The following is a 22,972-nucleotide window of genomic DNA, read 5'->3' on the forward strand; positions in this document are numbered from 1 at the left end:
GAGGTAATATACAGAAATATGAAAAGAAGTCCTACAAGTCAAAAACAACAAAAACCCAATTTAAAAAACAGGCAAAGGATTTGAAAAGAACTTTCTCCAAAGAAAGGGCTTCCCTGATAGCTCAGCTGGTAAAGAATCCTCCTGCAATGTGGGAGACCTGGCTTCGATCCCTGGGTTGGGAAGATCCCCTGGAGAAGGAAAAGGCTATTCACTCCAGTATTCTGGCCTGGAGAATTCCATGGACAGTCCACGGGGTTGCAAAGAGTTGGACACAACTGAGGACTTTCATTTCACTTCTCCAAAGAAGACAATCAAATAGCAACAAGCACATGAAAAGACGCTCAATGGCAACTCGTGTCCACCCACAGATGAATGAATAAACAAAATGTGGTGTATACATATAATGGAATATTATTCAGCTTTAAAAAGGGAGGAAATTCTCACACATGCTACAATACCGATGAACCCTGAAGACGCTGTTCTGTGAAATAAGCCAGTCTCAAAACAGCAAATGATGAGTGACTCCACTTTTATGAGGAACCTTGTTGTTGTTTAGTTACTAAGTGGTGTCCAACTCTTACGACCCCATGCACTCTAGCCTGCCAGGTTCCTCTGTCCATGGGATTTCCCAGGCAAGAATCCTGGAGTGGGTTGCCATTTCCTTCTCCAGGGGACCTTCTCGACCCTGGGATTGAACCTGTCTTCTATATTGGCAGGCGGATTCTTTATACCACTGAAGAGAGTCAAACAATTCTTATAAGAGATCAATAAGACTCGTGAAACTAATTTGTCTTGGAAAGGATCACCAGAAAATTCCAATCTTAAAGATGTAGTCTGAAGGCTCTCTATTGAAATTTAAGATGTTTAAAAAAATATATAGTTAATTTCATTATGGTCATACTTCAGGGTTCAAAATGTTAAGACCTTAATCCCTCATATAACTCTATTTTGAAAAACACTAGGAAATTTTTGTTTTGCTCTTTTAATGAAAGGTTTGGTCTTATAATAAGTACTTCCTAAATACACCCTCATATCCTAGAGAATAAAGTTTATAAAATAATACCACGGACTTCCCTTGTGGTCCAGTGGTTAACAATCTGCCCTGCAAGGTTTGATCCCTATGTTCCCCTGGTCGGGAAACTAAGAAGATCCCATATGCTATGGAGCAACCAAGCCCATGTGCCACACCTAGAGAGTCTGCAGCCGCAACTACTGAGCCCATGCACCACAATGAAATATCCCATGTGCCGCAGCACAGCCAGAGAAATAAATAAATAACTTCAAAATGTATGTGTGTGTGTGTGTTATGGTTACAGTCTCAATACAGACTTATCTATAAGACTTATCTACACTATTTACATCAACAACTACAGTAGTTCTCCAGATACACCAAGCGGTTTCAGACTTCTATGCCTATATATGTGACTTTTCCCCTGTTCCTGTATCTCTTTATATAATGTCTAGGAAATTTTCATTTATTCTCTTTCAAAACTCAGCTCAGGCAATAATGCCACCAGAAAATTCTTAGCCCCACCCAAACCTCAATAGAGTCCATTTTCTTTACCAAATATTTTTATCCCCTTCCTGGCCTCGTTGTTTTACTTATACTGTATTATACATTTGTCTATATATGTCTCCTTTAATTAGACTGAAAGTTCCTTGGAGGTATATTGCTTGTCTTGGTCATTTCGTTAGCATTGACTACAATTCCTGGCACATAAGAGGCACAGAGTAAAAGTTTACTTTTAATTGATAAGAAAATTACACTCTGAGACCTGAGTGAAGAATAACCGCAACACGCAAATTTTAAAATGATAAACATTTCTTATGTAAACTATCTTGTTAAAGAAGTAACAAGAACATATAGTTTGCTCTAAAATTTGGGATTTTTATACCATATTATGCTATAGGACCTAGTTAAATATCACTTAATCTTCAGATTTTGTTAATGTTTAGATCCCTTTCTCTCATTTAATTTGAACAACAGCCTGAAGCATATCCTCCCTGGCAGATGTGTTTGGCTATATAATTTTTATCTGAATGTGCTGAGAGAATATAAATGTACTCATCTGGTTAACCATGCTCTCTAGAGCTTCCTGGACTGTATTTACTGAGGAGCTACAAAGATCAATCTGATATTATTAAAGTAAGCAAACACCAATATCAGGGAATGCAGCAATGCCTTAAGTGTGATTTTTAACAACTTTTTATAATTATCAAAACACTTATTTTTAAATAGATTTGGCTTCAAAAGATCAATATTTAGGAAAGTTTCATATATATTTTTATTGATTACAAGGTCTTTGACAACTTCCCTAATAAATATACTTTGCTGTCATAAATACAAATACACAGAGACTCAACTCTTGATATGTCTTGTGCATTTTAATCTTTTCAGACTTCAAAATGGGACTAATAAAATACAAGAGATCAGATTCTGGTAACATTAATCTTCAGGGTGATGAAGATTAATAAAGAGAACTTGCCAGAAACTGAAAATGTTCACTAGTATTCACTTGAAAAAAGCGTTATTCATACTAGAAATTTCTAAAATAGCAGGCACATTAGCTACAATTTGTTTACAATAGTTTTTGTAGGCAACAAAAAAGGTGACTTAAAAATTAGAATTTGGAGGCTTCGCCGGTGGCTCAGTGCTAAAGACTCTGCCTGCCAATGCAGGAGACACAGGTTCGATCCCTGATCCGGGAAGACCCCACACACTGTGAATAACCAAATCTGTTTGCCGTAACTATTAAAGCTGTGCCCTAGAGCCTGGGAACCACAACTACTGAGCCCAAGGGCTGCAACTACTGAAGCCCATACAGCCCAGAGCCCGCACTCCGCAAGAGGAGAAGCCACTGCAATGAGAAGGCCGCGCACTGCAGTTCCACAGTACTCCCTGCTTGCCACAACCAGAGAAAAGCCCACAGAGCAATGGAGACCCTGCAGTCCAAAAGAAATAAATAAGTACTTTTTTTAAATTAGAATTTTATATTACTAGTGTCGATTCTTTTATTTGATACAGTAATAATTGATTTTTGCAAGCTATTTATCTTTATACTTCGATTCAAAAAGGACTTATCTGTCTTTCATCCTGAAGAGACTCATCTATTGGACCTCTGTTGGACATAACTAACACCATACATGATGGTGCTTCAATGTAATAAATTCCAAAAAAATACTGTTTTGCCTTACTCCGTTAGTAGACAAAGAAATTTTTTAGAATGCAGGGCTGAGTTTACATAATGGATCAGTTGATGAATGCCTTCTTTACCTACAAATACTAAGTGATGCCATTCAATCCCACAGCCTTAAGTGCCAGTCATATGCAAATGATCACCAATTTTCCAGTCCTGAATTTTTACGCTCAATACAGACTTATTTCCCAAATGTTTCTTCAATATCTCCCACTGGGTGTCTAACAGGTATCTCCAATTTAAGTTGAAAATATACTCTTGATTCCTCCCCTATCTCCCACCCTTGCCCCACATCTTCCCCCCACCTCAGTCTTTACTATCTAGTATAAGATGGCTCTGCTTTACCAGAAGTTCACATCCACAATCTGGAAAGCATTGACGGTTACTCTCTTTCTCTTTATATCTCACATCTACTCATCCCATCAGCACATCTTTCCAAATACATATGTAATCACCACTTCCAGTGCCCACACCCCACCTGGGTTGCCACCACCTCTCACTGGACTGTGCTAAGAGCCTTCACTTATGCCTGTGTGTGTGTGTGTTAGTCACTTAGTCGTGTCTGACTCTTTGCGACGCCATGGACTAGCCCGCCAGGCTCCTCTGTCCATGGAATTCTCCAGGCAAGAATACTGGAGTGGGTTGCCGTTTCTTTCTCCATCACTTATGCCTATAGTTCATTCTTAACATAGCAAACAAGAGCAATTCTGTTAAAACATTCAGCCTGTCATCTCACTCCTCTGCTCAAAACCCCCCATGGATTCCTATTTCACTCAGTGTAAAGATTATAAAGGCTCTTCTCTGAGCCTATCAGTCATAGCTTTCGTATTTTTTTATATCCAATGACAGTCTTTTTTCTGATATTTGAATACATTAAGCACACTTCCATTTTACGGACTTTGCACTTGCTGTTCTTTCTGCCACTTATACACATAATTTAACACCCTCACATTCTTCAGGCTTCTGCTCAAATGTCTTCATATTGTAAATACTTCTGAAATAGCACCATTCCCATCTCAGTCACTCTTAATTCCCCTACCATGAGTTAAAGGAAAAACACTAGCTTCCACAGATGTTAGCAGTTTAGCTAACGTCAACTCTTCAGCAGAGAATACAGAAAAATTTGCTAATTATAACATGTACAACCAACTCCATGTATTTCCCAATCACAATATTTATCACATTTCACACTATTACTTACGTCTTACCCAGAGGCCACAAGAGCAAGGATCTGTTTCTTACAAAGCAAATGCCAGCTTCTTACTAGAATCTAGTAAGTACAGCCATCATTTCTTGAGCGCTTACTATGTAACAGGCACTACTTTAAGTGCTTTAAATGCATCAACCCATGAAATCCTCATAACAAATGTATAAAAGAGATACCATCTTCATCCCCATCATATAAATAAGAAAAAGACATAAAAGCAGCAAGTTTCTTGCCCAAGGTTATGGAGGTAGTAAGTGGTGGAGCTAGGGTTCAAACCAGCTCTAGAAACTGTATCCTTTATTACTTTGCTATACTATACTTAAATCGGCTAATGGAATAGAGTGCCAGGGGTAAGGGCTTAGTTAATGTAATTAGAGAAAGACACTCTGAGGAGGTGAATTTGAGCTGAAAACGGAATGATGTAGATTCAGCTAAGTGGCTAGGCCTAAGAAACAGAAGATAGAAACGGACTAAGACAGAAATAAGAAGGGTAAGAGGAAGAGGGTCAAAGAGCCAGAAAAGCCAGGGTGCTAAATCAGCAGAACAGTCAGGACGTGAGGTTACAGAGACAGTGAGAGGTCTTGATATGGGGGCATTAAGGGCCCTGGTAAGGAATTTTGCTTTTTCCAACAGTAGTGTGACGGACGGAGAAGGCAATGGCACCCCACTCCAGTACTCTTGCCTGGAGAATCCCATGGATGGAGGAGCCTGGTAGGCAGCAGTCCATGGGGTCGCTAAGAGTCAGACACGACTGAGCGACTTCACTTTCACTTTTCACTTTCATGCATTGGAGAAGGAAATGGCAACCCACTCCAGTGTTCTTGCCTGGAGAATCCCAGCGACGGGGAGCCTGGTAGGCTGCCGTCTCTGGGGTTGCACAGAGTCAGACACGACTGAAGCGACTTAGCAGCAGCAGCAGTAGTGTGACGGAGGATTAAACAAGAGACCGCTATAACTAAAGGGCTGAGAGTCCTATCCCAATGGTTACCATTGAAGACTCAGAAATACTTCTCTTCACTTGAAGGACCCATGATCTTTAGGGAAAGAAACAAGGTTTGTTACTGGTCTCAGCGAAGTGACAAATGGAATAACAAAACAGGACCACGCAACCTGGGCTAAGTTCACTGCTGACTGATAGCAATGTTGAGCCACAGGTGCAATAACATCTTTTGTGAAGCAACAGAAGTTATCAGCAGCAGCTACAGTGCTACAGGAGCAAAAGCAAACAAAAAACGCTGATGGATCACAGAGAGCTCGATGCTACTTGGTGGGATAAACAGAAAAAACGAAAATTCATCAGGACAAAGAAGCCAATCAATTAAGTAACTGCTGAACCCTTTTAGGAAACAACAGTGGCTATGAATACCACTGCTAAAGCCCTCCACAGGACATGCTTCACAAACATACATATTTAGAAAATGGTACTCAGGAAACTATTATAGGGAATAGAGTAGGCATAATAAGTGGTATATTTTGATATTTACATGCACAGCATGGGAACCACGGGCTGTGCTTAGTCATTCAGTCATGTCCAATTCTTTGCGACCCCATGGACTGTAGCCCACCAGGCTCCTCTGTCAATGGGGATTCTCCAGGCAAGAATATTGAAGTGGGTTGCCATGTCCTCCTCCCGGGGATCTTTCCAACCCAGGGATCGAACCCAGGTCTCCCGCATTGCATGTGGATTCTTTACTGTCTGAGCCATTAGGGAGCCCAACATGAACCATATAAGGAAATGTATCTGAGCTCTTATCACCAGTTGGTACAATGACAGTGGGGAAAGTAACAACTTCTAAGGTCCCCAATTCCCTTATTTGTAAAATGTGAGGAGAGGATACATGTCAATTCTTAGATATAAGTGCACACATACGACTCCCCATGACTCTTCATTCAGTAGTACAAACCCAAAGTTTTAGAAAACAGTTAAAATGATTCTAAATTGGCCTAGGGTTATGCTGTTTAATATTATATATATTGAGACATAAATGTGAAAATAAGCATATGTTTCAGTGTTTTAAAATAATTTTTATATATAGGTTAAGTATAATGAAATGGAATACTAGAGCTGGCATCAGGAGGCTTGAATTCTGACTGGTTCTTCAATTATTCTTTACAATACTCAACAATTATCGGAGATTTAGTTTTATTCATTACAAAATTATGTAATAACTAGGTGACAGATCTTGCCTTAAATTCCATCTCTTCACAGTAGGCCATGATGTGGTATACTGCCTCTTATCAAGACGGTTTAGACATAGTAATGGATAGTCTATGAAAGTTATGTTGAGAGTCAGTATTTAATTTGATACTTCCATATTACATGTGAAGTTACTCACATCTTCCTTTTAAAGTTTTAAAAATAAAAGTGCTCAAATGTATGGAGGAATCTATAGAAATAAATTTGTTGTTTTCTATATTGACGTTACTTTCTCACAAATAACTAGTACCAATTTTTTCTTTATAGGAATCTATGCTTTGTTCATTTTCATGCTTAGGTATAAAAACACAGAATTCTTACACACCTTTTTAAATCAAGTATTTAGGTTAGAAAAAGGAGGCTTTCAAAAACTATCTCTAACTGACACTATTCCTTGCATGAAACAGGATGCTGAAGACTTTTATTATTTAAGTAAATATATTAACCAGAATCAACAACCTGAAAAACTAAAGACGGAAAACATTAAAAGTTACAGAGGTCGTATTTGACTCTGCTTTCGTAAGAGTGTTCCTCCTTACCTGATGAAGAACTTCCAGGGTAACAGGATAAAAGAGGTTTTCAATAATTATTCGGAGCACAGGGCTCTGCCCAGGTAGGATTGTGCCTTCATTGGTAGGCGCTCCAGGAAGGGCCAGACTTCCTGACTGGACCGTACTGACAGCCTGCAGTGCAGCTTGGGCTCTCTATGTAACAATCCAAAACGAGAACTTGTGGTTACACAGACACATTATACAATCCTTAGTTGATGTAAATTAATATGAAGTACTATGGTTAAATAAAAATATACATATCTGTTGAACTTTCTCTGGATGTATATATCCTAATATTGTAATCAGTCAAGAATCAAAAGTCTTGTGTTCTTATCACAGTGACACAATATTTAATAGAGTTGCTTAAATTTACTTGAATAAATGAAAAAACTATAGCCAAAAAAGAAGAAAACTTGTATACAACTTTCATATCCTAATTTTTTAATGACAAAAGGGAAGAAAGCAATGTGAAAGTAACATTAAAGACCACTTTAAAAAAAATCACTCAAATTCCTCTTCTTTTTTCCTCTCTGAACAATTGAGTTCTAAAACCTCTGGGTGGCATATGATAGGCATAAACATGGAAGAGCTGTGGTGGTTCAGAGTGGGGCAGGGAGGGCATCCTGGCATGAAGCATCAGAGCCTGAGCAAAAAGAGGAAGGCATCCATCTGCCTGGCAAGGGGAACCTGAGCCCGAACAAGGTAAGCAAGGCATCTGTGAGTGGGTGGCTCACTGCCAGCTGTCAGAACCTGGGGAGCATAACAAGGGTAAGAAAGATATCCAGAGGAGAGCAGCCTAGCCAGGATTACCAGAGCTCAGGGAGAGTCAAGAAGAGGGCCACAGAGAATTGGGTGCTTCCCCTGTGGCTCACTGTTAAAGAATCCACCTGCAATGCAGGAGACGTGGGTTCAATCCCTGGGTCGGGAAGATCCTCTGGAGAAGAGAATAGCTACCCACTCCTCCAGTATTCTTGCCTGGGAAATCCCATGGACAGAGGAGTCTGGCGGGCTACAGTCTATGGGGTCACAAAAGAGTTGGACACTACTTAGCAACTAACAAAAGCAGCCGCAGGGAATAGGTAGCCAATGTAGTAAAGATAATTCGAGTAGGGAGAGAGTTCAACAGAGGGGCAGACTGGTATGAGATGTCAGAACCCAAGAAAAGGAAGGCAGAAAAGTTTCTAAATATGATGCTCTATTAAAAGGAACCAGGGTGCTCTAAAAAATGTCTAGGTCTAAAACTGGAGCAGGAAAGCATAAGATGAGTGTACATTTCCAGTTTTGTGGGGTTTTCCTGTTGTTGTTTTGTATCAGAATGCAAAACAGTTTTCAAAGAACAACAGAAGCAAGCCAAAAGGACACAGAAGACAGCTTGAAAGGGGCTCCCACTGGCATTATTTGAGAACCAAAATAGTGATTGTAACAAATAAAAACCCATCAGATAAAACAGGAAACCTGCAAGTCCACAGGCTGATAAAAATTGACAATTGATAAGGAACAGTCTATTTACACTGCTAAAGTACCTCCCGTCAAATACTCTTCTTTCCCCCTTTGTAAGTCATAACTTTATACTAGAGAAGCCAGGCAAACAGCAGTCAAATCAAGTGATCAAAGAGCACACCATCAGCAACGCAGCAAATTGAAATTATTATGTACCACCTGATACGATGAAATGAGAAGAAAAGAGCATTACTTCTGTGATGTTCCTGTCAAAGCTGCATACACTGAATCTTATCACAAGGAAACATCAGACAAACTCAAATTGAGGGATAGCCTAGTAGATGAGTAGCCCATAATTTTCAAAAGTATCAAGGTTATGAAAGCAAAAAAAAAAAAAGAACTTAACTGTTTCAGATAAAGGGAGACTAGAAGATATGATTTCTAAATGGAACATGCAACTCTGAATAATGCTTATTCTGCTAGAACAAACATCACCGGGACAACTGGCAAAACTTGAATCCGGGCTGAGGGTTGGAGGGAAGTAATACATCAGTGTTAATTTCCTGATTTTGACCAGTGTATTCTGGTTTGTAAAAGAATATCCTTCTTTGAAGGAAATGCACACTGAAAGTTTGGCCAAGGAAGACAGGCCAGATTAATAGGTTTTCCCCAAATGCCTCAAAGTAATCAGAATGTCTTCGTATTATATTTACGACTCTTTTTAAAAATTTTTTGACTGCCTCAAAATTTAAAACAATTATTCAAGTGAAAAGGGGAAACTGAAGAGGAAAAAAGCATGGTTGATAATTAAGCTAATAATTAGTGAAATTAAATGCAAGTTTAATCAATCTTGTGTTCTGTACTTATAATTTCCTAACAATAGTGATAATGAATAAAATGTTTATGCCAAAAAATGAAAAAACATCCCACCACTTTAATGCAGATTCTTTCATTTCTACATCTTGTATTCACTTGAAATTTTAAAGATCATAGTATTGTGTCACAGTTCTTTGTTATTTTATATTAACATTTATTTTGTTTTCATGACTTTAATTTTAGTTTACTATTTATTATACCACCTTTCAGAAGTGGGATGACTAGCTTTTTAACATTTTGTTATGAAAAATAACATTAAAATAAATGTCTTTCTGAAAAGTGGCAGTCTTTTCTGTATGCTTAATAACTGAACAACTTCCACTTTTGTACTTATATACAACTCTTTTTTAAACCGTTTAACAACATTTTTATGCCATATAAAGACTTTTATGTATCAAGTAATACTCGAACTGCCAAATGTTCAGTTTCCAAATCATCTCTGAGAACAATATATGAATAATTTGAATATATCATTAAATACATATGCGCCTGTAAAGTCAAGTGTGTGATACTGAGCACCCCAATTCTGCTTCACACGTAGCAGTTTATCTTATTTTATACTGGGCTCTCCAGGAAGATGTTATTTGGAAAACAGGGTTGTACTGCTTTTAAATTTGAAAATTGGCTCACAGTCCCACTTAAAGCCTTTAAATAGGCAATGATGAGGTTTGGAGGTCATTCAAAAAAGACTCAATTAACACAGGGATTAGAATTAGCAAACAAGAACATTAAAGTAGTTATTGTATCTGTATCAACTGCTCTCGCATGCACACACACACACACACACACACACACACACGAAAGGTTAAGTAGAGACATGGAAGACAGCATTGTTCAATAGAATTTCCTGTGATAATGAAAATATTCGACATCTACAATATATTGGATATTAGTCACTGGTGGCTGGTGAGCACTTGAAATGTACCTAGTGCAACTGAGGAACTGAATTTTTTATTTTTAATTTATTTAAATTTATTCACATTTAGCTAGCAGCTGAGGGGTTCCCAGGTGGCTCAGTGGTAAAGAATTCACATGCCAGTGCAGGAGATTTGGGTTCAATCCCTGGGCAGGGAAGATCCCCTGGAGGAGGGCATGGCAATACACTTCAGTATTCTTGCCTGGGGAATCCCATGGACAGAGGAGCGTGGCGGGCTACAGTCCACAGGATCGCAACAGAGTTGGACACGACTTAGTGACTAAAGAACAACAAGCAAGCAGTTACCATATTAAACCTACTGAACAACCAGCGAGCAGTTACTCACAACTTTAGAATGTTCAGGAAAAAACATCAACACAGTGAGGCTCTCAGTGGAGTAATGGTTCCTTTTTCTCTCACATCAGGAGAGAAAAAGGAACCATTATTCAAGATTTAATCATCCTATCAAAACTAAGCCTGAATAACTGAAAGTAAATGTAACCTTTTTGGCTACACTGTGTGGCTTGTGGGATCTTAGTACTAAGTGTGGAGTCCTAAGCACTGAACCGCCAGGGAATTCCCAACCTCACTGACTCTACTTCCTTATCTACCAATCATTCAATCAATTCTTTTTATTAAATAATTCTATATATATGCTTACTACTGCTATATTACAGTTATTGTTGCTATTGTTGCTGTTTCTCTTCCTCCACTCCTTCTTCTTTGGCATAAAAGACATCATGTTGCAGAAATATGAGAAGATATGGTATATATTGTTTTAATCATTCTACAGTTGTCAATATACTCCGCATTAGAACTTCACAGAGCATTGAGTACAAGTCTCCGCATAGCAGGCATGCAAAAAAAATTATTTTGACAATAAAAATCTGAGAAAGATTTGTTTAATAAGTAACTCTAGTTTCAATTTTTAATTAGGCAAAAATATTGAAGGAAGAAAATGAAAAGTAGAGGGACATGCTTCACTGAGGACAAAAGAAAAGGGAGGGGGAGAAAAAAGAAATGTCTTCTTAATATGAAGAGACAGTTCAGGTACAAAGAAGACATATTTTCTGTGTATCTGATGCTAAACATTACAAGGCAGCAGAATTCTTATTATGGGAGATAATTTTTCAACATTTCAGCCACAAACCCTCTGGAATGGTTACATTAACTAGTAGTAAAGGAAATAGCAGTATTGTGATGGAAAAACCAACAAATACTTATTGAGGTTGGGAACGTATATATACTTCATGTAAAATTTAAATATGCCTAGAAAATATGGCAACCCACTCCAGCGTTCTTGCCTGGAGAATCCCAAGGATGAGGGAGCCTGGTGCGCTGCCGTCTATGGGGTTGCACAGAGTTGGACACGACTGAAGCGACTTAGCAGCAGCAGTAGAAGAAAATATAAAGAAGGTATTTCTAAAGTTGAGATAGAAATGAATATACAACAAAATTCACAGATCTTTAAATGTTCAGTTTGATGATTCTGGGGGAAATATTTTAAGGAAAAAATTTGCCGTGGTCATTATTTTGCAAATTTATAAATTTCTACCTACAAGACCAAGAAAAACTGTCTATACAAAAATGACTGCTACTAATACAACCATTTCTCAAATGCTGCACCTCAAAAATACCATCTAAAGTTTTTAGCTCCAATTTTAGTTTAAAGCAAGGGAGGGAAATAGTTGATATTCACCTGGCCCTCTGCTAAGTATGTCCATAAGTATGTTTTGGGATATCTTGCTATTCAGAGAAGAAAAGAGAATGAAACAGTAATTTATCAGCTTCTGAGGGCTGTCAGAATAAAAAACATTTGGTACCTCTCATTAATATGTATGTAAACAAGTACCTTCAATTTTGACTTCAGCTTTTCTGTAGGACTCTGAATAAAAGAAAACCATTATTTTATCAAAAGTCAATGCAAAAAATGGACAAAAGTAACAAAATGGCAAGGGTACTGGGAAGAAATCAAGGCTATCTAAGAATAAACTAGGTCATTTGGGCTGGCTTTGGTTGCCAAGCAACTGGGATTTCTCACCGTTTCCCTTTAGAATAATCCAGTCTTTAAGAGTTTTATTAACTTGTGTCTTCTTCAAGACTTAAACATAATTAGGAATCACGCTAATGACAAAACTGCATGACTTATACAAAAGAGAACTGAAAATTCTACTGAGAGATAGGAAATAAAATATAACTTCCTCCTCAAAAGGATTAGTTAGCGATATAGATATGTTAACTATCTCCATATTAATCTATAAAATCAACCCAATTCAACTGTGTTTTGGGGGTGTTAGGAGTTATCAAAATAATTCTAATATATCCTGAGAAATAAACAAAACCTATTATCCATTTAATTTCTAAAAAGAGAGGGGAAAAAATTGAGCTTTGCCCTATAGTAGGTTAAGCCACAGGGACACTGAAACAGGAACGGAACAGAACGGAATCCAAAAGGCAATCCAGATTAGACACAGACTGCATACCACGTGAGCAGCACACACGTGAGGGCAGATGGAGGTCACACAAGCAAAATGTGCAGTCATGTCTAACAAGTATATTTATGCATGTTCTAAGTAGGCAAAGCCTGTGTACAGAAAGAAAAGTAGAACATGACAAAGGACAAGTTTTACATGAGTGGATAATACATGGGCTACTCAACCACAACAAAAGAGAAACTGGTCAGTGGAGTAAGTGAAAGACCCTAGCCTCCCTCTCCACCCACAAAACAGTCTTAACAAAGATTTAAACACTAAAATAAAGACAACCAAAACATTAACGTATAAGAAAATATAGGTAGAAACTTTTTAATCTTGCTATATTGGGTTTTTATGAGTATGGTACCCATGTCAGAGATCACAACACAACTTAAGAGACTTGACTCTTACATAAAAATAATTTAAAAACTGAATTAGCAAACAAAATCCAGAGACGGAAAACAGAATGGCAGCTGCCAGTGGGGGTAGGGGGAAATGAGGAGTCAGTATTTAATGGGTACAGAGTTTCAGTCTGGGAAGAGGAAACAGTCCTGGAGATGGATGGTGGTGCTAGGTTGGGCAATGTGAGTGTATTTAATGCCACTGAAGTGTTATTCACTAGCTTAGTAATTTCTGACTCTTTGCAACCCCACAGACTGTAGCCCACCAAGCTCCTCTCTCCATGGAATTCTCCTGGTAAGATTACTGGAGTGGGTAGCCATTTGCTTCTCCAGAGTATCTTCCCGACCCAGAGAGTGAATCAAGTCCCCTTCATTTCAGGCAAATTCTTTACTGTCTGAGCCACCAGGGAATGCCACTGAATCATACACTTAAAAATGGTTAAAATGGTAAATCTCATATACGTATTTTATCACAAATGAAAAAATGGGGAGGAAAACTGCATTAACAGAAATCACTGTAAATACGTCACAAGTTATTACATAAAAGTAAGTAAAATAATAAGATATAATTTGTTAACTATCATATTAACAAAAATGGACAGGAAAATCGCTTGCTCATATATTATCAGTGGCACCCTAAATCAGCAAATAATCTTTACAGAAAGCAATACTGCAATGTATATCAAAACATAAAACATACATAGGCTAAGTACCAGCAATTCTGTTGCCAGAAACAAAAACTGTAAGATAATGCCGCAACTGTGCCAAGATATATAAGAATGCTACTATAGTACTATTTGTAAAAGCATAACATTGCAAACAATCTCAATGTCTATTAACAAGAAACTAGATAAATTATGGCTGTCCTTTTGAAGCAAGTATTATGCAATCATTTAAAAATGATGACGTAATAAAAAGTAAAATAAAAAGTATGAAGTAATTGTGTATTTCTTCTCATGAAACATCACTGACCTACTGTAGAGAAAAAATAATAGCTCTTAAAACATTAGGATTCCACTGGTGTAAAATTATATACATAGACAAAACCTGAATAGAGAAGGGTACACAGTAAAATGTTTGCAAAATGTTAATCAGTTATACCTAGGTAGCTGGATTGTCTTTTGTTTTTTATTTTTCTGGATTGTCTGAATGTTTTACCATAAGCATGTATCCTACTTACAAGGCAATGTTTTACTTTAAAAATTTTATATATTTAAAAATATCTAACATTTCATTTACTCAAGTTTAGATAATTTATTATATGTCATTAATATGTCTTAGAATAAGTTAAGGATTGGATGCAGGAAATGTCATTGTTTTTAAAAATGTGGAAAACTATAATTTAAATTCAGCAGCTTGTATTATAATGACTTTCAACACAGAAACAAAGAGCTGAAGGAGTTCTTTTGCCTAGGGCAAGACTATCAGGGCCAAACAATGCTCTCAGCATAATATAAAACCTATTTTTTAAAATGTACTTGCTAAAAAAAAAAAAAATAAAATAAAATGTACTTGCTTCATGGATAAATTTTTCCTACCCTTAAAATACTTCAAATTACTATTTTAACTACTTAAAAACTCAACCTGGAGAGACAAAAAAGTTTCAGTATGGTAAGAAATGTTCATAGTCTATATTCCACATTTATCTTGGAGAGTTAAAATCATATAATGAACATATTTATATAAATTCTTATTATAACAATAGGATCACCACTCAACTTCTCAATGCCTTTGTTACATATTCTATAAAAAGAAAGGATTGACTTCCATAGTTCCTTTAGATCTGAAATTTTAAGAGACATTAACAATGTACTTTTTCCCCGCTTATGGAAACAGTTTGAAGGGAAAACTGATTGCCTGCCATTTCTAAGGCCATATCCTCAAACACAGTTTCAAATGGCAGTGCTTTCTTATTGGAGTCTTTGGATAAGAATTTATATATACAATCTTTATCAATAGAGCATCTCATGATGAAAAACACATGATTTTTTTTCCACTTAAAAATAGAAACTTAGTTATTATATCATGTATTCTTAAAACTATTTTTATAAATGACATTAATACTTACAGCTTGATTAGGCAGATTGTCAGTCTTAAGTTCTCTGTGATTGGAATACTGAATAAAAACAGGCTGGCTTCGAAGGTGAGGAGTAACAGGAGTGTAATAATTCACCATAGTAACAGCAGCTTCCTCAGAAGCCATTTCTAAGAAAGCCTGCAATAAACACAAGAAAGTAAAGTGAAAGCTCCTGTTTTTGAAAGGCAGCTAAGAACTATTTTGTCATTCTAGCTGATCTAAAACTCATGCATTCTTAACAGAAGTCATATTACCCTCAAGGGGATGAAAAGACTTTCGTTTCAAACTCTATCACTGATAGTTACTGAAAACATATTTGACAAAAGTTGGGTTCAATAAAGGATTTGGGATTGGGAAATTGACAGTTGATTAAATGACTCTGTGTGGTTTTTGGTCTTCTTACTTCTGTTTCTTCTAAAATTTAGAAACAACTAAAAAAGCAAAAATAAATATGTGCATCACTACTATAAATAGATGCGTTCAGTTTCTTCCTAAAAATTTCTCCAATGATCTGTTCTCCTTTGCCTTTTTATGAATGTAATTAGAACATTCATGTGCCAAGGCTCAATTGTACAAATTAGGGAAATGGGAGAACATCCTACATTAAGTCAATATTGATTTGATTTGGGTCATTCAAGTGACCTTTTTTGGCTATTGGTAATCACTGTACTGATATTAGCTACTTGAAGACTAAAAAGAACTGAGATGGAAGAAGCTCCTTAGTATTCATGTCTTATTCTGTTTATGGCTTCTCCTCACTGTCATGATTCCCATTAACTTATGTGACAGGAATCGGATACTTACAGATCTTTAAGGTGGCAGATTTTATCACCCTGTCTCAATGGTTAAGAAGATAAAACATATACTAACAGTTCTGAGCCCTGACTACCTCTAAGAACACTTCCAATTTAAAGTACAGGAAGAACTCATGATCCAAATCACTATCTTCGAGGAATAAAACAGATTTTAAGTCATTTACAGTATTTAAAAGGTACAAATGTCTGTGATACACTTTAAAGCTGCTATCCAATTGTATAAGTAATACAGTTTTTCTAATATTTCTAAGAGAAGTAGATAAAAATGATCAAGGTAACAAAAATAGCTATGGCAGTATTTCTTAACTATCTGGTTTTTTAAAGTCATCTTTTCAACAAAGAATTTGTAAACTGTATTCTAATAATATTCACCATATGGGGAGAGTCTCTTCCTGCAAACTCCCTACTAAATGTTGAGACTCCTACAATGTCACACAAAGGAAAGGCTGAACAATGTCTTTGGATATTGTGATTCTAGTCAGGAAATCATTCCTATATGTATATACAACCTAAAAATTCATATGTAAAAATAAAATTTTCCACATGGAGTCCAGTAAAAGAATTATTTATGTTTTCCCAAAGTATCCAGCGAAGGATCAACCTCCATAATAGGATGAAGAGAAAATAAAAAATCACTACCCACAGAAAGGCTGGTGAAAATAACCCTTACTCTATCCTCAACACTCCCAAGAACCATGGAATGATTATGCCGACAAGTACTACTATAGTGACTCACATCAGAATCTCTTGCTGAAGTAAATTACTAACAAGGTATTTTCTGAACAGGATTTAGGATCAAAAGACAAGCAATTAACAGCAATCAGCACTACAGAAAAATATAAACCTAGAACCAATAGCCGAAACAAAGGAAACTGTGACACTGCCTGCTGCCTCTCAGTTATTTGACATAAGATATAGGATATACTACATGAAACATAATAAGTACGTAACACGTGCCTGTTAGACATCAGACAGCCATTAGACGTGGTCGTGTTGGCTCTTTTCAAACTCTGCGAACCATACTAGTCTCAATAGTGGCATCTGTAAAGAAAATTAAGATCCAAGTGCCTACACTACCTCTAAAAGATGTAAGAAAAATGTATAAACACAAGGACTGAATACTAAGACATACTATTTAACTTCTCCAGTTCTTAACAACCTCAACTACCTTAAACAAGGCTGTTAATTTAAATAAATAGTTTACTAAAGATAGGGGTCTGAATCAGACATCATTATCCAATCTTGGATGGTAAACAATCTGATCTCTTCTGATAATCACAGGATCTTTTCATAAACCATTTTGTAATTAAGAATGTAAAATATGTTTGGTCAAGATAATAAATAAGAGAGAATCCTGTTTCCTATACAATATTTTTATTTATTGCTTCCTGTCATTAAAAAGTTCTATTTTTAAAAGCTATGTAAATAGAATAAAATTTAGAAAAAAAGTTCAAGAAAATAAAAAGCTTTCATTTCTTAAATTTTGGCGGCACTTTGCAGGATCTTAGTTCCCCCAGCAGGGATTGAGCCTGCACCCTTGGCAGTGAAAGCACAGAGTCCTAACCACTGGACTACCAGGGCATTCCCTTAAAAACAATGTGGTTTTTTTGTTTTTTTTTTCCACTAACACCCAGAAATAATAATTGTGGGTCAATCTTTAAAACTTACATACCTGGCTTTTTCCTTTCAACATCAAAAGATTAGTTACTTTGCCAAACGGTAGACCTAATGATATGACCTCTGCTTCGGTGACATCACTTGGAATTTTGCGAAGATGGAGAACACGGGAAGGCGAACAGAGAGGTCTATCTCCTTTAAATTTCTTGTTGTCATTCCCATTAGCTAAAAAATACAAGATTTGTTTTTTAATTACTGAAACTAATTTGGGTTGACATACTACATTAACCATATCATCACATTTGATCTTCCAAGCATTTCAGGTTTTGAAATTCAGGAACTACGGGGCTGATGGGAGAAGAGTAGAAGACAGTTGAAAACAAAACCATCCACTTTTCAACGCGTGGGTTTTTTAAAATTTTTTACTGCAGGTGTATTTTTTTTAAAACTGAACTTGGATTTTTAACTTCAAGCAAAAGTGCTGGATATGAATTACATATGTTGAGGTACCAAAAACCTCCAAATGGGAAACTATTTGTTATGAATAGAAAACAATACTTATATTATCTTCAATGTATCTTAAAAGATGCTTTTCTAGTTTGTCCTGTTACTAATTAAACAGAATAAAAATTTTTAGGATAGATGGTAATAAAAATTTCATGTTTCTCACACCCTACAAGGATTTAAATTTGAGATGCACATTTATGAAAGTAAGTTTATTTCTCAGGCATTATACAATTTTTGCCAATTCACTTTTTAAAGTACTTTCAGAAGCTAAACTGTGACTTCCTTAGGATAATCCTATTCTTTATGATATAATAGGCAGCTCTTAACGTAAGTATCATTACCTTTTGGAAATGCAAATTTTAAGCCCTATTTCAGACCTACTGAATCAGAAACATCCCAGCAACCTGTGTTTTTACAAGCTCTCCAGATGATTCTGAAGCAACCTAAAGTATGAGAACCACTGTTGTAATCCAGTATGCCAGTTTATAGCCAAATTTTATTTAAAGCTTATGTTTTAACACTGACAGTAACTAGAACTGACAAGCCTGTAACAAGTAGTCAAATTTATGTACATAAGATTCAGGAAGGTTTTTTTCTTCCCCAGAAATAGCACCACGTAAGACTAAATGCAAATTATCTAAAAGCCAAAGTTTCATTATAGTGTTGTTTTTTTAATACTGGCTCAAGGAAATAGCAACCCACTCCAGTATTCTTGCCGGGAAAATCCCACGGAAGTCGGAAGCAACTTAGCAGCAGCAGCAGCAGCAGACGTTAAAGCATCTGCCTGCAATGTGGGAGACCTGGGTTCGATCCCTGGGTCGGGAAGATCCCCTGGAGCAATGCATGGCAACCCACTCCAGTATTCTTGCCTGGAGAATCCCATGGACAGAGGAGCTTGGTGGGCTACAGTCCACGGGGTCGCAAAGAGTCGGACATGACTGAGCGACCTCACTTCACCATACTTAGCACTATTAGAAGAAAAATATAATCTTTTCAAACACCTGAGATTACCATTTTTCTAAATACTAGAAAAACTTCTAAAACACTAAAAAAACAGTCATATGTCTGTGACCCTAAATAAACAAATTTCATGAGGGCCACATAAAAGTCTTGGCAATATTCTGTACCCGTTCCTATGGCAGAGAACACCACTTGCTTACAGGTAAACAGGTTGACTTAATACCAAAACTAGCACTTGCTCCCAAATTCTCTATGTTCATGAATGCAGGCAACATCCTACCAATACTATCAATTCCAAGAGGTCCTTACAGGTCTGTGCCTGATTATAGCAAATGCCTAGGACAGTGTGTGGAAAATAATCAACAAATACTTATTGGAAATCATGTATTTAATTTCTGGGAGTCAAAAAGATTCCTTCTCCTTCCTCATGAATCATCATGAAACACTGATTTTTCCCTCCAAAATAACTGATTCCACTTTCATCTCGACTCTCAATGTCACCTCACCTATGATCCCTATGATCTACGATACCTTCTACTCTGCCTTCCTCTAGTCTCACTCCCTCCACTTCCACTAAGATCTAACATCTTATCATCCTAAATGTATATGTCATGTCATTATCCTGTTCTAAAAACCCTGACAAGCTTCCAACTACTTAAAAAGATCCTTAATTTCTACTTTTCATGCTGTTTTCATTTACACTGCCTCACTGGAGTTGACACATAAAAATACATTAAATTACATCTTATTAACTTTAACAGATGGAAGAGATTAAGAGATTTAACAGATCAGAGATTAAATAATTTTTGTACACAGCTAGGAAGTGAAAAGAGCATTATTCAAACTTAAGTTTAAAGGTAACTTTTTAATCACAAAAATCTCAAAGTGTGTTACCATCCCTAGAAAAAAAACTAAGCAACTTGATGATGACAATAAATTTTCAGAATATATGCAGATTTATGAGGATTATACTGTCAGTATACAGTATTATAGTGATAATACTGTCACTAAATTAAATGCTAAACTATCACCTCCTGGAAAAGTATAAAGTGCCTTTTTGCACTTCCCCTCTCTGTAAGCCTAGATGGCTAGACAAAAATATCACAACCTTGTACATTCTTAACCAGCATAAGGTGTTAAAAGACTAGAAAACCATCCTAAGGAGCAAAGGCTTTTAGAAGTTTATCCAGAATAATCCAAAATAAATGAATGAACATTAAGAAGGTTATTTCTTTAACTGAGGTGTTCATAATCTCTGCAAAACCACGTGTGAAATAAAATGAATACCTACACAAGCTACTTGAACCTGAACTGCACTATCAAATAAAAACCAACCGTGACAAACTTTTTATCAAGAAGTATATACATAACCAATTCAAGTTTTTAGTTCTTCTGTGTTATAAAAGTCTCTGCTATGTTAAAAGCATGGCCTACAAAATCAGACATCTTGTTCTGATATAACTGAGCCTTATATTCATTTCCTATAAAATGAGTATAACAACAGTACTTGGAAATTGTAGTATGAGTATTTGGAAAATTAAATTATATCACAGCAAGATATACAGTTTATAATCCAGCCTATGTCTAGAGATGTCAAAAAGATCTCACAATATCTAACCCCAAATTAAGCAACCTTCTCATTTAAGCCACTCATCCTCATATATAACCTAAATGCAGGATTCTTTGCAATGTTAGCATATTTTCTCTGCCTTTGGTTCTCTTGTTAGAGAATCATTCTAATGAGGTAACTAGTTTTTGTTTGGTAACGTATTAGCAACCAGTTCCAGATCATTTGTTTTCATCTAAATGTGAGGTCTTTCTTTTATTCCTCCAATATTCAGGACACTGGTATGAAACACATTTGGGAACTTGATTTGTATAAGAATACCATCTTTAATAAGATACTGCTCATCCTTTTCTTTTGGAGAAGGAAATGGCAACCCACTCCAGTATTCTTGCCTAGAGAATCCTATGGACAGAGAAGCCTGGGGGCTGCTGTCCATAGGGTCGCACAGAGTCGGACACGACTGAAGCGACTTAGCATGCATGGATGCATTGGAGAAGGAAATGGCAACCCACTCCAGTATTCTTGCCTGGAGAATCCCAGGGACAGAGGAGCCTGATGGGCTGCCGTCTATGGGGTCGCACAGAGTTGGACACGACTGAAGCGATTTAGCAGCAGCAGCAACATTAATATTTAAATGCTAGATGTAATGTCCATTACAAAAAGATCAACAACATATGTCTTGATTTTCTTAAGAGAGCTTATTTTACCTGGAAAGTATTTTCTTTCTACTTTTTTTGGTGCTAAAATGAAGATTGTAGACAACAGTGGCTTTTTTCCTCTTGATGTCCTAACTTTGCAAAATTAACACATTGCTCAAAATTAATTCAAAATTTTATTAGACTGTGAAATCTAAAAACCTAAAGAACTACTCATCTAGATGACCAAAAAAAGGTTATAAAGACTTGATAAATATAACAATTTAAAAATGGAAAGGCATATATAAGCATATAGGGAATCATAATTTAATTAAGGAGGAAACAAGGAAATTCTACTGTATTGAATATGCAACTTTGACAAATTATTCTCTATATGAAAGATTAAAGACTTTCTGAAAACTGTATTATGAAAATAAGCATTCAAAATACTTAACTTGAATAAATCTTGTACTTTTGGATAGAAACTTCGTGAATGGCTACCGAATGGCTTCCTGAAGACTACAGATTTCTTCAAGAAAATTAGAGATACCAAGGGAACATTTCATGCAAAGATGGGCTCGATAAAGGACAGAAATGGTAGGGACCTAACAGAAGCAGAAGATATTAAGAAGAGGTGGCAAGAATACACAGAAGAACTGTACAAAAAAGATCGTCACAACCCAAATAATCACGATGGTGTGATCACTCACCTAGAGCCAGATATCCTGGAATGTGAAGTCAAGTGGGCCTTAGGAAGCATCACTACGAACAAAACTAGTGGAGGTGATGGAATTCCAGTTGGAGCTATTGCAAATCCTGAAAGACAATGCTGTGAAAGTGCAGCACTCAATATGCCAGCAAATTTGGAAAACTCAGCAGTGGCCACAGGACTGGAAAAGTTCGGTTTTCGTTCCAATCCCTAAGAGAGGCAATGCCAAAGAATGCTCAAACTACCGCACAATTGTACTCATCTCACACGCTAGTAAAGTAATGCTCAAAATTCTCCAAGCCAGGCTTCAGCAATATGTGAACCGTGAACTTCCAGATGTTCAAGCTGAAAAGGCAGAGGAACCAGAGTTCAAATTGCCAACATCCACTGGATCATCGAAAAAGCAAGAGAGTTCCAGAAAAACATCTATTTCTGCTTTATTGACTACACCAAAGCCTTTGACTGTGTGGATCACAATAAACTGTGGAAAATTCTGAAAGAGATGCGCATACCAGACCACCTGACCTGCCTCTTGAGAAACCTGTATGAAGGTCAGGAAGCAAAAGTTAGAACTGGACAGGGAACAACAGACTGGTTCCAAACAGGAAAAGGAGTACGTCAAGGCTGTATATTGTCACCCTGCTTATTTAAGTTACATCATGAGAAATGCTGGGCTGGAGGAAGCACAAGCTGGAATCAAGATTGCCAGGAGAAATATCAACAACCTCAGGTATGCAGATGACACCACCCTTATGGCAGAAAGTGAAGAAGAACTAAACTAAGACGCTAAAGGCTAAAGAGCCTCTTGATGAAAGTGAAAGGAGAG

General features: G+C 36.8%; 1 protein-coding gene across 5 annotated transcripts in view; it reads right to left on the reverse strand.

Moving 5' to 3' along the window:
• PTBP3 (polypyrimidine tract binding protein 3) overlaps nt 1-22,972 on the reverse strand; it is a 91,804-nt gene that overhangs the window by 30,812 nt on the left and 38,020 nt on the right. For 2 of the 5 annotated variants that reach the window (XM_027550514.1, XM_027550510.1), the window contains 3 exons: nt 17,824-17,993; nt 15,328-15,474; nt 7,141-7,305 (listed from right to left, as the gene is read on the reverse strand). In XM_027550514.1, the coding sequence (XP_027406315.1) occupies nt 7,141-7,305; nt 15,328-15,474; nt 17,824-17,993 (482 nt within the window). Of the gene's footprint in view, nt 1-7,140; nt 7,306-15,327; nt 15,475-17,108; nt 17,178-17,823; nt 17,994-22,147; nt 22,191-22,972 lie in introns of those variants that run through there. The other 3 variants (XM_027550511.1, XM_027550513.1, XM_027550512.1) reach the window with 3 other exon arrangements.

Source organism: Bos indicus x Bos taurus, chromosome 8 (genome assembly GCF_003369695.1).
Source record: "Bos indicus x Bos taurus breed Angus x Brahman F1 hybrid chromosome 8, Bos_hybrid_MaternalHap_v2.0, whole genome shotgun sequence".
In the NCBI taxonomy this organism is placed as follows: domain Eukaryota; kingdom Metazoa; phylum Chordata; class Mammalia; order Artiodactyla; family Bovidae; genus Bos; species Bos indicus x Bos taurus.